General features: G+C 38.1%; 1 protein-coding gene across 14 annotated transcripts in view; it reads right to left on the reverse strand.

Moving 5' to 3' along the window:
- The window catches only part of BBS9 (Bardet-Biedl syndrome 9), a 517,916-nt gene that overhangs the window by 21,792 nt on the left and 478,357 nt on the right, over positions 1–17,767 (reverse strand). For 8 of the 14 annotated variants that reach the window (XM_055293456.1, XM_063609681.1, XM_055293463.2 and 5 more), the window contains 2 exons: positions 12,070–12,180; positions 11,412–11,850 (listed from right to left, as the gene is read on the reverse strand). The exons of 1 other annotated variant lie outside the window; for it this stretch is intronic. In XM_055293456.1, coding sequence (XP_055149431.1) covers positions 11,819–11,850; positions 12,070–12,180 — 143 coding nt within the window. In that variant the 3' untranslated portion in view covers positions 11,412–11,818. Of the gene's footprint in view, positions 1–11,411; positions 11,851–12,069; positions 12,181–17,767 lie in introns of those variants that run through there. 5 more of the 14 variants (XM_055293464.2, XM_055293458.2, XM_063609683.1 and 2 more) reach the window with 2 other exon arrangements.

The following is a 17,767-nucleotide window of genomic DNA, read 5'->3' on the forward strand; positions in this document are numbered from 1 at the left end:
TCGCTGACAGATATCAACTATATCCAGTGATTGATGGTGTTGTTGAATTCAACTATCCTTATTGATTTTCTGCGTACTATATCTTTCCATTTCGGATGGAGGGGTGTTAAGTCTCCAATTATAATAGCGAATTCATCTATTTTCTCCTTGAATTTCTATCAGTTTTTGCCTCACATATTTTGATGTACTGTTAGGTGTACATGTTACAGGTTCTATGTCTTCTTGGAGAACTGATCTCTTTATTGCTATGTAAGGCCCCTCTTTATCCCTGATAACTTACCTTTCTCTGAAGTCTTTGTCTGAAATTAATACATCGACTTCTTCTTTCTTTTGATTAGTGTTATGGTATATCTTTCTCTATTCCCTTGTCTTTTAATCTATATGTGTCTTTGTATTTAAAATGAATTTCTTGTTGACAAGATATAGTTGGGTCTTGTTTTTTGATTCATTATGACAATGTATCTTTTAATTGGTGTATTTAGATCATTAGCATTGAAAGTGATTATTGATCGCAGTTGTCCATCAATGGATGATGGGATAAAGAAAATATAGTACATATATATATATATATATATACACACTATGGAATACTACTCATTTATTAAAAAAAGAATGAAGTCATGTTTTTTTTGCAACACTGAATGAGCTGGAGGTCATTATCTCAAGTGATATAACCCAGAAACAGAAAGTCAAACACGACATGCTCTCACAAGCAAAAGCTAAATATGTGTACACATGGACATAGCAAGTGGAATAATCGACACTGGAGACTCCAAAAGGTGGAGGGTTGGGAGAGGGGTGAGGGATGAGAAATTATACGTGGGATATGATGTATACTACTTGGGTGATGGTTACACCAGAAGTCCAGACTTCATTCACTATGTGATAGATCCATGTAACAAAACTGCACTTTACTCCCTAAATCTATAAAAATAAAAAAAGAAAAGACAAAAAGCAAAAATTAAAATGAAAAAACCCAAAGTGACTATTAACATTACTGGATTAAGATCTATCATATTTGTTACTGTTTTCTATTTCTTACCCACCCCCCGTTTTTGTTCCTACTTTTCTCTTTCACTCTTTTTCTTCCTTCTGTGGTTTCACTGAGTATTTTATATGATTCCATTCTCTATCCTTTCTTTATATATGTACATACATAATATAAAGTTATATAACATATATGTAACTTTTTAGAGGTTACCTTAGTGTATCTACAATATACATTTACAACTAATCCAAGTCCACTTTCAAATAACACTATACTTTTTCATAGGTAGTGCAAATACCTTATAACAACAAATAATCCTAATTCTTCCATCCCATCTCTTGTATCATTGTTGTCATTCATTTCACTACGTGTGTGTATATATGTATTCAATATACATTTCATTTCACTTATACATATATATATTTTAAATACATTGTTTATTATTTTGAATAAACTGTTATCTGTTAGATCAATCAAAACTAAGAAAGATAAAAATTTTTATTTTACTTTCACTTACTCTTTCTCTGATGCTTTTCTTTATGTAGATCCAAATTTCTAACCTATATTATTTTCCTTTTCTCTGAATCACTTCTTTTAACATTTCTTGCAAGGCTGGTCTGCTGACAACAAATTCCCTCAGTTTTGTTTGTCTGAGAAAGTCTTTATTTCCTTTTCATTTTTGAAGGATCATTTTGCAGGGTACAGAGTTCTAAGCTAGTGAGTTTTTCTTTCAGCACTAAATACTTTACTCCACTCTTCTTGCTTAGTTTTCTGAGAAGTGGATAGGATTCTTTTCTCCTTAATAGGTAGGGTTTTTCCCCTCTAGCCTCTTTCAAGAATTTTCTTTATCTTTGATTTTCTGCAGTTTGAAACTCATATACCTAGGTGTGGATTTTTAGTATTTTCCCACTTTGATGTTCTCTGAACTTCCTGGCTCTGTGATTTGATGCCTGACATTAATTTGAAAACATTCTCAGTCATGATTGCTTCAAATATTTGTTTCTTTTTTCTCTTTCTGGTATTCCCATTATGTGTAAGTTACATCTCTGTAGATGTCTAACATTTCTTGGATATTCGTTCCAGTTTTTTTTTGTTTCTTGGGTTTTCTGTTTGGGAAGTTTCTATTGACATATCCTCAAGCTCAGAAATTCTTTCCTCAGCCATGTCCAGCCTACCAATGAGCCCATCAAAGGCATCGTCATTTCTTTTACAGTGATCTCTAGCACTTCTTAATTCTTTCTTAGAATTTTCATCACTCTGTTTACATTGCCCATTTGTTCTTGCATGCTGTTTATTTGATCCAGTGCAGAACCCTTAGCATACTAGAGTTGTTTTAAATTCCCATTCTAATAATTCTAACAACCATGCCATATCTGACTCTGGTTCTGATGCTTGAAATGTCTTTTCAAACTGTATTTTTGGCCGTTTAGTATGCCTTGTAAGTTTTTCTTGGTAGCTGGATATGATGTACTGGGTAAAAAGAATTGTGGTAAACAGGCCTTTAGTAATGTGGTGCTAAGGTTGTGGGGCAAGGGAGGGCACAGAAGGCATTCTATAGTCCTATGATTAGGTCTCAGTGTTGCAGTCGGCCTGCATCTGAACTGCAAATTCACAAGTCCTTCTTAGCTCCCCACCTCCACTCCTTCGGTGAAACGGGATTGACTGTGTGGACTGACATCAGGTATTTCCCATCTTTCAAGTTTGTTAGGCTCTGTTAAAACTCCAATAGTTTATGCTCTGGAAAATAGTTTCACTTGAAGGAAGGCCTTGTTAAGAAGGATAGGACGCTCTGGCATATTCCAAAATGGTTTGATTTCCTCTCCCATTGTTGGAAACATGAAAGGATTTTCCTTAAATATTCACTTGAGAACATGGTCAAGCTCCTGAAGGGAAAACTCATGAAAGTGTGGAGACTCCCTTATGACTGGGTCTTCTGGAGTTTTTAACTCTCAGACCTATCCACTCTGGGCCTCCAGGAATTAGTTAATTACACTTCAGGTTTTCTTGCCCTGATACTAGCTCCCATGGAGGTTTCTGCTCATGGGTTTCTGCTGCAAAAACTTGTGATTCTCTGTATGCACCTGTATTTTTCTCCAAACCACAGGGCAGTGGTTTGCCCTCTGACCTCATTTCTCTGACAGATAAGAAGAGTTATCGTTTTTTTCAGGTTTTCCCTTGTTAGGACAGAGTGACATTTTCCAAGCTCCTTATATCTGGGACCAGATAAGTACAGATGGAATTCTAAAAATGTATGTAGATATAATATACAAGAAGCTACAATATAAAGAGGGTGGGTAATGGGAACCATAAGGCAAATGTCAGCAGGATTCACCTGTAAAGTCATATGTCACGTTATTGTATTTTTTGTGTCAAGGTTAACTTCTGATATTTTTAATTGTTATAGGATTATTCAAGTTTTCACTTTCTTGTTTAGTCAATTTAAAAATGGATTTTAAAAAGAATAACCATTTCATTGAAGTTTTTGTATTTACTGGCATAAAGTTGTTCAACACAGAATTTAGCAGAAACTATCAATGTGAAAGCTGGTTTGGCACAGGCTGACCTCTCAGGATTTCTGCTTTCATGCTTTTCATGACGGCTCAGCATATCATAAAAAAGCACATTTATTGTATTTTCCCAGCATTTAGTTGTGTCAACTGGTAGAGTTAGTCATGGCACATAGCCTGCCATGCAGAAACAGAGTGTACGGTTGTTCTTTCTTAAATTAGGACATAAGTCTTCAAAGCCTGAGAAACGCTTTACTCTACACTAATGTATTCTTCAACTAGACTAATGGTAGAAGTCCAAGCGTTGGTGTTATTCATGATATGTCTTTCTCTGTGATATAATGAACCCCAGACTGGGGACGAGAAGCCTTGGCTTCTTGCCCAGGTCACCTATTTTTTTCATTGCTGGGCCACTTTAAGGGAATACTATATACTCTGATCCTACACTTTTCCATCTGTGACTTGGGATGTTAATTTTTTTTCGTGTATGTTGCAAACATAGTGAGGTTGTTGTGAGGATCAAAAAATATCCACTTAAGTGAATGAGGTTTTTGTCACTTTATACAAGGTATTATTTTTCTGTGTGGCACTACACTAAATGGGATGTATACAAGTCATATTTCCAATTCCAACCCTCCCCTCACAGCCTGCCAACTCTTATCCAGCAATCCTGATGTACAGCCAGTCTGAAAAACCCCTGTACCACAGTATACATTCTCCGTAACATTATGGAGAAGTGAAAATACACAAATTTTGAAGTGATAAGTGAAAGAGCACTACAGGAATTTCATGGTAATAAAAGATATTAATCAAGGAGAATCACAATTGCTCTTCCAACCACTAAGGAACAACAGTCTTAGATTTTAGGGTTGTTTCAAGCATTTGAAGCCCTTTTCTTTGATTTCCAGAACAATACTTTGAGGATGGTGACACAGGTGGGACAGACCCCCACTTTGCAGATGAAAAAATAAGAGCTTGGAGATGCTAAACTACATCCTCTAGCTCCCTTTCCTAATTACTTTCTTCTAAAGTTGAGTTTTTGTCATCTTGTATTTGCAACTGTCCATTTTCTTCTCTGTTCCCCCACTGAACTGAAAGTTCTTTAAGGACAAGATCCATGTTTTATTGTTCTTTGGGGCCCCGGTGCCCAGGATAATGTCTGAAAACAATTTAATTTTGCTGTTCAATGAACAGATCTCTATTTAGTGCACATAAAAATGAGGTGAAGAGAGGCTAAGTGACTGACACAGATCAGAAAGCACCTTTTCAAGAGGACTAGGCATAAAATTGAGGCCACCTGATTCCTAGTCATAAGGTCTTTTCTCTATATCATATTGTCTCCTTAAAGAAGTGGACTTTGAGTGGCTATCTAAAAATAGAATGAACCCTGACCATAGGGAGATGAGTAAAGCTTGGAAAAACATCCGGAAGAGGTACTGGGATAATCAGGCAAACAAGACTCCTAGCAGATGAGCTTTGATGGGATGAAGGAATAGACTACACAATAGAAGATAAGGGAGAGATGACATGAGCCAGTGCCACTGTAGGGACCAATGATATACATGCAAATGATGGGAGGGACTCAAATGAAGGACAAAGACAACCAGGCATCAGAGGAGGTGATGAAATTGGGGGCAGCCTGGGGAAAAGTACATCACTGTTACTGAAATGGAAAGGGAGGACCAGATCCAGATGGCATTGGTTTTAGAAGTAGGGAATGTGAAGTATATGTGTATGTGTATGTGTGTTTTATGATTTGTTATTGACATTTTGGGGAAAAGTTGAAAATAAATCCCAACTCTCATCCTCTATCCATCCTCGTGTGATTAAAGTCTGGAGAATGTTTAATGTTTTCTTTCAAAATTACTTGTTGATTGCTTTTTTCATTTTTGTGAGCTGCTGAGTGTGAAAAATGAGTATTACACACCATACTTTCCCCCAAGGAAGGAGTAACTACTTAATTTTTATCCCAAAAGACTCAGTAAAATAAAAGCTTCAGTTTCCTCACTTATGACTAGAGATCTAAAGTAATTTCCTAATTTTCATCCTCAAATAAATAACAGTTCACTTAAATACAGAAGATAATATTAAAGGATTCAATGAATATTATAGACCTAAATTTCACAAAGTGGTAAGTGACTTGTGTCTGGGCTTAATCAGTACTCTGTTCTAACTGAGAAGATAAAGTTTCTAGATTTTTTTGTTTACATAAAAGAATTTAGTTCCAACTGTTCTTCATATTCAGATGATCTTAATGTTCTTTTGGGAAGGCTGGCACATAGAAATGAGAGTTCACAGGTGACATCATGAACTTCTCTTTCTGGAACTGGTACCAGATGGAATAAACATGATTACTGTAGCCTGTTAAACAGAATTTCATCAATTTAATAGCACTTTAAACCTCTTCACTTTCCCCAATCAGATGATCCTGGAGCCAATGAAGCGGCTGGGCCCTCTTAAATTTGATAGCTTGCTGTGAACTTTTTATCTAAAACCGGCCCTTCAGCCAGTTGAGATACAAGACTGACTCAGTCCCTTTTGGGACAACTCATGGAGTGGCTGCTAAGAAATAAGCAACAGTAGAACTGTCCCTGAATGTATAAGGTGAAACATCTCTCCACAAAACCAAGGACACCGAACTGAGAATTGCTGTTTTGCTAGTCCATAAAGGTTTGCTGATATTTCTCAGGGAACAATTAATTACTAAAAATGAAAAGTAAAAGTGTACTTACATTTGAGCCCAAAGCTAGGTCAAGGCTCACACTGGCAAACTTAAGGAGACCTACAGTATATTTAAGGGAATTTTGAATACCTCCTTACTGCTATGGTTTGAATGTTTGTTCCCTCCAAAAGTCATGTCCAAACAGTATTTAGAGATGAGACTGTTAAGAGGTGATTAGGCCATGGGGGCTCTGCCCTCATGAAGAGATTAATGTCATTATCTTGAAAGTGTGTTCATTATCAAAAGCTGAATTTGGCCCCCTACCCCCTCTTTCTCTCTTGCCCCCTCTTGGCTCTTCTGCCATGCGAAGAACAGCATTGCTTCCTGCCGCTGGAGAATGCAAGGCGCCATCTTGGAAGTGGTTATTGGGCCCTTACCAGATGTCAAACCTTCTGGTGCCTTGATCTTGGACTTCTCAGCTTCCAGAATGCTAAAAAATTAATTTCTATTCTTTATAAATTACCCTGTCTGTGATATTCTGTTATAGCAGTACAGAAAAAAGACACTTACAAAATCTGCCCTTTCCACCCACCACACTCATACTCTTATCCTATACATATTTTGGAGTTATTTCAACCATGGAGGAAATTAACAAACCAATAATTTAAAGTGTAGTTTCTATTCTCTCTATCTCGCTTGCTCGCTCACTTCTGTTATAAGCAGATTTACTGTGATGCTAATCAGGCTTAAACTTCAGGGCACTTCCTTGCCCGGGTGTATGGTCATATGCTTTTGTACAATTTGAAAAAAGACATTTTAATCATGATTGGTGAAAACTACCGTCTCTTCTGCCTGTCTTCCCCTTGTAGCAGGCATTGGAAGGGTGGTGGCCTTGACAATCTGGCTAAGGGAAAGTTGAGTTGGGGAGACATTTAACTTGGGCTAACTGGATATATTTATATGGATTACAGACAACTCTGTATATGGTTAAATTACTGATAGCTGTTCTGCTGGAAGAATGGATTCCAGGAATATCATTACCACCCACTGCTCTCACTTAGCAAGTGTCATAAGAGGAAGGTGTGGAGCAAAACACTGTATCACTAGATAAGCATGTTCTATGCAGCCTGGCACCAGAAGCATAAATGTGTTGGAGATAAAATATGATTTGAAACATATGAAATCTGATGTTCTGACCATCAGACATGTAAAAGCAGAAGCAGTAGGATTCCAGTTTTATGGACCCCAAGTCAAGGGATAATTTCATGCCTGTTAAGAATATATTTGATAATTCAGAGTATACAATTACAAACTCATCATAAAATAACTTTCCCAATTAACTCCTATATAAAATGGATAAAAGTTATTCTATCAATAAGCAAATTATAACAAAAACATTTTCAAATCATACCAAAATTAACTCATTAAGATGTGATGATACATTTGAAAGAGAATAAGAAGACTTTTGGATTGTCTAATAATCTAGCTAATGATGAAGAGTAAATCACATGAACATAGCATGTGATTCGAAAATATTTAAATATTCGAAAAATATTTAAATATCTTCTTGCTGATTTGAAATAAAATACTAGTGGTAATGAAGATCATTTCAATGAGGATTTTGATGATAAACTGGCTAATGAGTTGTCAATTTCCACAAAGACCAATGGAACAGAATAGTGAACCCAGCAATAAAGTCACACGCCTATAGCCATTTCATCCTCAACAAAGTCAACAAAAATAAGCAATGGGGAAAGGGATCCCTATTCAATAAATGGTGCTAGAATATACAACTAGTCATAGAAAGAAAAATAAAACTGGACCCCTATCTTTCATAATATACAAAAATTAACTCAAAATGGATAAAAGATTTAAATGTAAGACCTCAAGCTATAAGAATATTGGAAGAAAACCTAGGAAACATCATTCTGGACATTGGTCTTAGGAAACAACTTATGAGTAAGTCCTCAAAAGCAAATGCAACAAAAACAAAAATTGATAAGTAGGACCTAATTAACTAAAGAGCTTCTGCATTGTGAAAGACACTATCAACAGAGTAAAAAGACAACCCACTGAATAGGAGAAAATATGTGCAAACTATGCACCCAACAAAGGTCTAATATCCAGAATCTATAAAGAACCTAAACAAATAAACAAGCAAAAAACAAATAATCCCATTTAAAAATGTGCAAAAGACATGAACAGACAAGCATTCAACAAACACGAAAAGATGTTCAACATCAATAATCATCAGAGAAATGCAAATTGAAGCCACAATGAGACACCATCTCACACCAGTCAGAATGGCTATTATTAATGAGTCAAAAAACAATAGCTGGCAAGGCTGCGGGAAAAAGGAAATGCTTGTACACTTTTGCTGGAAATGTAAATTAGTTCAGCCACTGTAGACAGCAGTTTGGAGGTTTCTCAAAGAACTTAGAACTACCATTCCACCTAGTCATCCCACTACTGAGTATATACCCAAAAGAAAATAAATAATTCTACCAAAAGGCATAGGTACTTATATGTTCATTGCAGCACTATTCACAATAGCAAAGACATGGAATCAACCTAGGTGCCCATCAATGGTAGACTGGATAAAGAAAATGTGGTACATATATACCACAGAATACTACGCAGTTATAAAAAAGATCATGTCTTTTTCAGCAACATGAATGTAGCTAGAGGCCATTATCCTAAGCAAATTAATGCCAGAACAGAAAACCAAATACCACATGTTCTCACTTACAAGTGGGAACTAAACAATGGATACTCATGGACATAGTATGAGTCATACTATGACAATAGACACTGGGGATTACTAGAGGTGGGGAGAGGGGCCAAGGGTTAAAAAATAGCTATTGGGTATTATGCTTAGTACCTGGGTAATAGAATCAATTGTACGCCAAACCTCAGCATCACCCAGTATACCCAGGTAAGAAACTTGCATGTGTACCCCCTGAATTTAAAATAAAAGCTGAAATTATCTAAAAAAAAAAGAGAGTTGTCAACTGCATGGCTATTTAAAACGTATCACTGCATAAGAAAAATTAAAATGCCCTGATAATATAATAATCCTAAAAACCTGCCTGACATTACAAATGATGAGTTGTAAAGCTGAAAGAAGCTTTTGCAAACTATCAGTAATTTTTTTTAAAGGTCTGATCAACAATTTCAGAGAAAAATTATCTTTTAATTCACTGTATACAAAATGAAATTACAAATTGTCGATAATTAAGAAAGTGAATAAGAAATGTGTGCAAGAAAATGCAGAAGTATTAAAAAGGTATATCAAGTAGTTAATATAAATATTATATTTATATAGATTCTGTGATATATATGGTGATTATCAGCTTTTTACAGATGTGACTTGTTATTCTTTTCTTATCCTAAATAAATGTTCATTTCTGTAACTAATGTTGTATTAGAATTTTTATTCATCTTATTTAAAACCTGAATCCTGTGTTTAAATCAATGTTACCCAAGTACTCATGAACAAAATCATTAAGCATTGAATTTTTAAGATTCAAATCTCTCTTCAAAGCCAAATTTAAGAAAAAATAGTAGGATAGTCACATCAGCTTCCTCTCGGCATAAACTGAAATACTAAATTAGGAAGGTTAGACCACAATGTTCTAAATCACTGGCTTCTCCATTTCTCTATGACTTGTTGACTTCTTTTAGGAGATTAGTTGACCTGTTGATACAACAAATATTTACCAAGCAGCGAAAATAATCCAAGAACAGTTATGTCCAAGGAGCTTGCAAATCTATCCTACCAGGAAAGGAAAACATGACTTCTGAAATACAATAAGTAAGAGAGGGGTATGTAGAGAGGCATAGAGTTCTCCAGGGATTCTAAAGAGGGGAAGATGACTGCCAAGGATGGTGATTAGGAGAACCTTAAGAGGAGACAGTGGGACTGTATTCCTTTCCCCATTCCGTTATAGAAATGTTTTAAGGGGCATATAAGAGAGAAACAACAAGAGCGAATACACTAAATGTTGAAGCAAAATGAAAAGACAAAAATGAGGAGAATATAATAAAGGGCCAGAAAATAGGGCTAAAAGTACAGTCCATGATGCCTTGTCCACTTATTCCAAGAGGACCTCGAATGTGGCTCTTGGTGTAGGGATAAGGAGATAATTTATTCAAAATGAGCATTGAAGTGAAGGGTTGGGGTCTGAGTTTACAATTAAAATGAAATGATGGCAAAAACCTGGGGAGTAGGGTGTTGGCAATGTTTTCCCCACATTAGTCAGAACAGAGACCCTCTCTCTGCTCCAGACATTAAGCACTGGGGAATGTGGTTATTCTAAGAGGCATCTTACTCTGATCAGGCCTTGGCAATTGTGCTGTACATAAGTTATATCTCTTCCAGTCCAAAGCAACAAAACCCTTAATGCATGTGATGTCCACATAGCTTCCATAGTTCAGCTGCTAAAACATAAAAATAATGCCAGCTAATTCAACACTGCATAAATCACAAGGCCGTTGAGAAGACAGCATCCAATAGAATCCACACAGCCTTCTGTTGCTCTTTCAGAACCATCTCTATAATTGTTTTTGTATTTCACTGATATGTTTGCTTTTTGACATAAAGGACTTAAAGAGAAAAAGATAATTTCAGTAAAATTTTATGCTCATATCATGGCTATAAATGATCATAATGATGTTATTTTGATAATATATCTGCATCTCCTAAAAGAGGATGCTACAAATAATAAGTAATACATCCTCTGCAGTTTTTTTTTGTGACATTTCACTTATAGAAAAACCATGAACAACTTTCCCCTTTGTACTGAGAGGCATTCCAAAACTGGCAAAGGCATTATTTTTATTTAAATAAATCAGTCTCACAACTGTAATTCAAACTTGAAATTGGCAAAGTTTCTTTCATTTCTTACACATAAAAACCTTAAATTTTAACTGTAATAAAGTGTGAATCCTTTAATAACCTGGATTTTTAAAAGGTGTCACCCAATGGGTTAATGAAAAGGGGATGCTAATGTACTAGCTTCCTTGAAAATATTTAAACATTTTCATACAACACTAGAACACTTCCCTTCTTCCATGTTTAGCTTAATAGAACAAATCATAAGAAAGTTTCATAGTGGTTCTTTCATTTATAAAATAATCACATTCAGGTCTTACCAGAGAGTAGCAAAGTCTTCAATTCCTTTCATTTCCTTTGAAGAAATAATATAGAGCAATCACTCATAAATCCCTCTAATTATAAATAAAATCCAAGATATTGTTTGACAATGAGATGCTTTATTAAACTTCATACATTTACTATATAAGAATTCTGTGAAAAAATGGGGTATGAAATTATTTTGGATCTGAATCTTTGCATTATAAAATCTATCCCAAAACTATGTCATCTCACTGTATTCTGTGACCATTAGCACATGGATGACCAAAGGCAACTACTTCCTTTCCTGGCAAAACAAGACAAGTTTCAGCTGACTTCCCCATGGTGTTACAAGCCCTCCTAGTGAAGTAAAAAGTCCCAACCCCCCTTTCTATGCAGTATCATCTCTAGGAAGGTAAGCTTTAGGAAGCACCTGTGCCAGCCCTGTATCTGTGCTTGGCATGAGGTTCACACAGGTTCGGCCTTGAGACGGGGATGTTCCTCTCAACCAAACAACTCTACTTGAGTTATTCCGAGACTCCTTGGAGGGGTGAAACTTCTGGAAAAAAAGAGAGTAAGAGAGAAAGAGAGAGAAAAGGTCTGAATAGTGACAGGAATACACAAAGGATCAAATTCAGCTGCACCAGTGCTAAGGGGAAGAATGAAGAAATTGGAAAACAAGCAGCTTTGCGGAACGCTCTCTGGTATGATAAAAACTGACCGGATTGTCACTGCTTCCGACTTAACTAACGCTTGTGAAGGCCACCCATTCTCTTACCAGGCCTGGGTGTCTCTGCAGTGAGATGTCTGTGGTTGGTAAACAGTTCTGCAGAGTCTTGTTCTACTGATCTTTCTTCTAGGTCTGACTCTGGGATTGTAGTACAACCACCTAGTTGAAAAATACAAACAATGTTTTAAGCAATGTGTAAGAAAATCTGCCTCTCTACACAGCAATCACAGCTTAGGAACACACTGATCATAAAGATAATAAATGACGTGACAACAATCTTCAGGAGTGGCCTGAAAAGAATAACCTTAAATGTTTCTTTTTGGTGAGAATACTGGGAATGAGTTACTGCCCCTAAAGACATATTATACTGATTATGACTTGGCAACAGCAGCAACAGTATTGTCTTTAAATTTATCCTTTTTAAAGTCAGAAAGGATAAAACCTATAGCATATGTGATATCCAGAATATAAAGACCCCTCAGCAGGAATTCTCTTTAATACCAGAGCATCAGAAACTATAAAAGAAGAAAAGCACGTGAACCATGAGGGAAAGAAGCCTTCCTTGAACAAAGAGAAAGGTTGCTGGTGTTCTGGGACGGTGGTTGTGGTGGTATTTCTCTGGAATTTGATTCTATTCCTGAATCCCAACACCTTACAGCACAGACACAAACACTTCATAATTCAACAGCAAAGTCATGAACTGCATTGTGGAAGCTTTCAATCCAAAGGTGACTTGAGGATGAGCTGGCACTGCTGTGCTTTTGAAGTACTGGGTATAACTCATTTGACTTTATCCACCAAAATCTTGTATGGGAAACTCACAATCATGAGAGAATTTCCTGACTACATCTGCAACTTGATTTGACTGATTTGCCATCATTTCCTGGAAATGTACTAACATGTTGTATACTGTACATGCTTTTTTCCAAAGCCATTCTTCTTGTTAATGAAGTGTGATTTCTTTTTCTGAGGCTTCTCACTCACAGAGTCCAAAGCCTCAGCTCTCAAGTTTGGTTTTAAGCATGAGGGGGTTTATGAAGCTCACATCATTCTGAGGAAAGACAGGGTATCAGCAGCACTGATTTCAAAACCATATCATTCAAATGAGAGGGAAGTGGCAAGATCCCAGGTTTGAAGGAAAACACACCTTACTATCCACGCCTCTGCATCAACTCTGAAACAGAAATCGATGCTGAGGGAAATGAGAGAAACGCATTTCCACACTCATAAAATAAGAATTAGAGCTATCCTCAGAGATTCCCTGAATAGAAAACATTAGAATTATCCATCAATGCAATGGAACTTGCCCAGCCATACCCGAAAATGACAAGGGCCTTACCCAGAAGGAGAACCAGGCTTATTTTTAATCTCTCCAAAGCCTGTAGATCACAGTAACAAGAACTATCATTATTGAGTACTTTCTAAGGGCTAGAAATCCTGCCCATATTATCTCATTTAATTCCTATACACTACACCATGAAATAGATATTATTATTATTATTATTCTCATTTTATAAGAAAACTTAGGTCTCATGAGATTCAGTAACTTGCCAATGTCACAGAACTCCAGTCTCATCACATGGTGGGGCTGAGACCTTTGGAGAGGCCCAAAAAGCCAGTTCTTTTCTTCTCCTTCTTTACACTCATCCAACTGAGTAAAAAGGCAAAGGGTATATGCGGTGGTGACAGGGGCTGGGGGAGACCTGGAAGACTAATGACAGGGAAGAGCAGAAAGAAGGGATGTGCTCCCTGCTGAACAGAACCCTGAAAAAAAAAGGCAGAAAAGTCACTTCTCCATCCCTGAGACAGAGGGAGGTGGGGGAGGCCAGGAATGCTGTACTCATGCAGCTGCTTTCACACATAAGACAACTTCAGGAGCAAGGAAGAGACGTCCCCCAGCCAACAAATGAGAGCGAGTTTGATGAGCAGTTAAGACAGCTGCCACGTGCTTGGGGAGAGGCAGGTCTCCACTGATAAAGTGGTGTCCCTTTCATTCCAGCTGACTCAGTATTTTGACAAAACAGAAATAGAAGACTTCCTAGTTCTCTATCATGTGGGCTCGAAAGGAAAAGTCAGTTGCTATAGATTACCAACAATGAATGTAATTTCCTCTCTTCTCTTTGCCCTACCCCGCATACAGAGACAGCAAGGTGCCCTGCCTTGGTGCTCTAACCCTCAGGTGCTGTAGTAGGCACAGATCGCATGCACCTCCTCAGACTCCACACCCCAGCAAGGGCTGACCAGCCACTTGCCCTAGGAATGCCACCCACCTTTCTTTTTCTTTCTTTCTTTTTTTTTTTTTTTTTTTTTTGAGACAGAGTCTCGCTCTTGTTGCCCAGGCTGGAGTGCAATGGCATGAACTCGGCTCACCACAACCTCCGTCTCCCAGGTTCAAGCGATTCTTCTGCCTCAGCCTTCCTGAGTAGCTGGGATTACAGGCATGCGCCACCATGCCCAGCTAATTTTGTATTTTTAGTAGAGATGGAGTTTCTCCATGTTGGTCAGGCTGGTCTCAGATGACCCAACCTCAGATGATCCGCTTGCTTCAGCCTCCCAAAGTGCTGGGATTACAGGTGTGAGCCACTGTGCCTGGCGCCACCCCACTTTCTTTGGATGCCTCCTATAGCCAGACTGCCCAACTGCACACCCAGAGTGTCTGCCACTTCCAGCTTGGGAAGAACAATGGTGGTGGGCTCTGGCATCCTGCCCAGCGGGTGCATCATAGGAAAAGAAAAGAAGCCAAAGCTGAGCAGAGAATTCCCCCTCTGCTCCCACCAACTAGGAATATGCTGGATGATTAGTTCTCTTCTGCAGGCCTCCAAAAAAAGGGCTGTGTGCTGTGTAGCTGCACCTGTTCAGCCTCTTCATGGCTCTTGGAAAGAAGCACTCCCAGGTGCAGGCAGCACCACTCTGCATGGCCTCATATATTCCCTTGGTTGCTGCCCTTTGTCCCCACCCTCCCTTCCCTGAGTTTGTGTTCTCAAACAGCCATCACTTTAATCCTTGCCCCAGGCTCTGTCCTCTTGAGAAAATCATTGATACTGGGAGTAGTTCTATAACAAAAAGTAGGTCTTCACAATGGAATTTTGAAGTTAGACTGGCCACCCATCTGAAAGCACTAGGGGCTCCATAGCTGGAGGTGAATGGGATGGTAATAGTCCCTGGTGTGCAATTACTTATGCTTTCACCCATGCTTAACTAGGATGATGTGCACGCAGAAGTCAAGACACTGGGAGATCAAGGGGCTGTGGCATGGAAACATGTAATTATAAGGATTTCAGATGCTCCTTCTGATGACTGCGTATCTTGCAAAAAGAAAATGGCAGCTCACGGGCTAATGGGGAATGGGAGGTAAGTCCACAAATTCGGAAGGCCTCTTTGGCCTTGCTCATGTAATGAGATCACACCAGCCAAACAGGAATCACCTGGGAGCCTGTCAGAAATGCAGAATCTCAGGTCCCATCCCACACCTACTGAATTGACGTCTGCTAAGAAGCAACAGATGAGTATATCTGATACTTTTGCTAGGAAAAAAAATATATATTAGTTAAAAATTTAAGGGGAAGCAAATAAAATAATACAGATAAAATATAAAACTTCCAAACAAACTGAAATTCTCCAAGGTCATCCATGGAAATGAAGCCATGGACACCAGATGAAGTACCCTTGGCTTAGAGTCCATCCCATAAAAGGAGAAGGGGAAGAAAAGCTGCAGCTGGAGGAAGTCATCCAAACACAATGGCAAGTGTGACACAAATGAGCCCGCAGGCAAGGACAAGCAGAACTGCAGGCTCCTGGCCTGGAAATCAGGCAAGCGTCTTGACTCAAGGAGGGCAGGGGACTTAAAATCCCATGGACCTACTGTGTGCTGAGCACTCTACCTTGCATTTTCAGTACAGTAACTCACTCCATCCTCAACGCTGTCACAAAGGGCTCAGTGCCCTCATTTCGCAAGGGTAAATGTATTGATAGTAATGTGTGCTTTTCTTCTACTGGCCCTTCCCCTGCCCCTTTTCCTACAATGTTACCCCAGGCCATTTTGTGCCTCCTTGCCTCCAGGGAAGTTTGTAATGGGGTCCCCATTAATAAAAGTAGCCTGGAAACACTTTTCTTTCCAGCTTTGGTTTTCCATAGCCAGGGCTCCCTGAAGAGACAGAACTGAGAGAGTAAGAGGCAGCTGTTACCTGGGTTGGCTCAGAGGCAGTAGCCCACAGCCCAAGGTAACAAGACATCATCCAGAGATGGAGGCATGGGACACAGAAGGACTGGGCACCAGAAGCCCCAGCCTTAGCCACAGGGAGCCCTGGAGTTGACTCCACTGATGGCTCAGGCATTGAGGCTGTGGGTAGCTACTGTGTCCTCATTTTCTGAGCCCCATGTGTAAGCCTCCCTGGATGCAGTGGGGTGTGGCAAGGGTGGGCAACAATAACTGAGACTGAATTCCTTACCCTCTTGCTATTAAAGAAAATATAAATTTTACATTTCTTGCATCTCTGACTTAGCTATGCAGAGTCAGGCCTGCTAGAAAGTTTCAATTTATTAAATAAAACCAAGAGATTATGTTATTTGCTAAGGCTTACACAAGTTTCTATAGCACTGCAACCCGGCTCTCTATAGTTTACAGCGATGCTTCTCAAAAAAAAAACTTGCTTTTCAAATTTCCAATCTATCTAAACGAATACTTTTGTAAAAGGTAATAGAAATGAACAAAAAGAACTAGTAGAAAAATTAAATGAATAAGACATCAGCTTTCACCTTTTAGAATTAGGTTCAACAGTTGTAAAAATGCCCTTTCAATTGCTACAAAAGTTTCTCAAAACTTTGTGAATGTCAGATAACAAAAAGTTTCCAGACAGATGCCAGTCTTCTGGCCATACTTCGAGTAGCACTAACTATAAGATATGATCTAACTTAATTAATGTGATATGCAGAATTAGGGTTAAAAATAATAATACAGCAAATTCCTATTTATCTAAGGTTCAAATACCAGCAAACTCCTCATGGCAACAAAATGGGCTTTCGCAACTTATGTTCATTCTTTCCAGTCATACATCTAGTGACTAGATGTGGCAGCTCTCTCTCTAGTGGTCATAGTGTTCAGAACAATCTCTCTCTCCCACCAACGCAGGATGTCTAGGTTCCCCTCACCACTGCTAGGTGGAATATAATTAAGGGAATCTGGCATCTTGAGTCAGAACTCTAGATGCATTTCCACATGGAATATTGCTGTTATATGTAATAGTTTTATTATCGAGCCCTATTACAATTATTGCTTTAAAAACTTTTCTGGACTAATCTGGAAATCTAACTCATGTGAAATTATAAAATATGAAGCATATATAACGAATTTCGAACAATCAGCATAGAACCAACTGTTTATAAATTGGAGACTACACCAATGGATGTTAAAAAGAATGTCTTTGAGGCACTTGGTTATGGGGCCTATGACTGAACTGCTGACAATCAAATTATGTATATGGCCCTTTGTGTTAACTAAACCTTGCTGTAAAAATCTGACTTTTCCACATTGATAACATATTTATACATATAGCAATCATTAGCCAGCCAAAAATTTATTTAAGTAGAAAATCTCACTTAAAATTTTGAACAAATAGGAGTTTGCCCTATATTTATAAAGATAACACAACTCTAGGATTTTTAGGTATTTCAAGCTATCCTTTAGCCTGTTCCCACATTCAAAAGCAAATTATAAAATAGCTGCACTTCCTCCTCAAAAAATGGAATA

This window comes from Symphalangus syndactylus, chromosome 9, assembly GCF_028878055.3.
Source record: "Symphalangus syndactylus isolate Jambi chromosome 9, NHGRI_mSymSyn1-v2.1_pri, whole genome shotgun sequence".
Taxonomy (NCBI): domain Eukaryota; kingdom Metazoa; phylum Chordata; class Mammalia; order Primates; family Hylobatidae; genus Symphalangus; species Symphalangus syndactylus.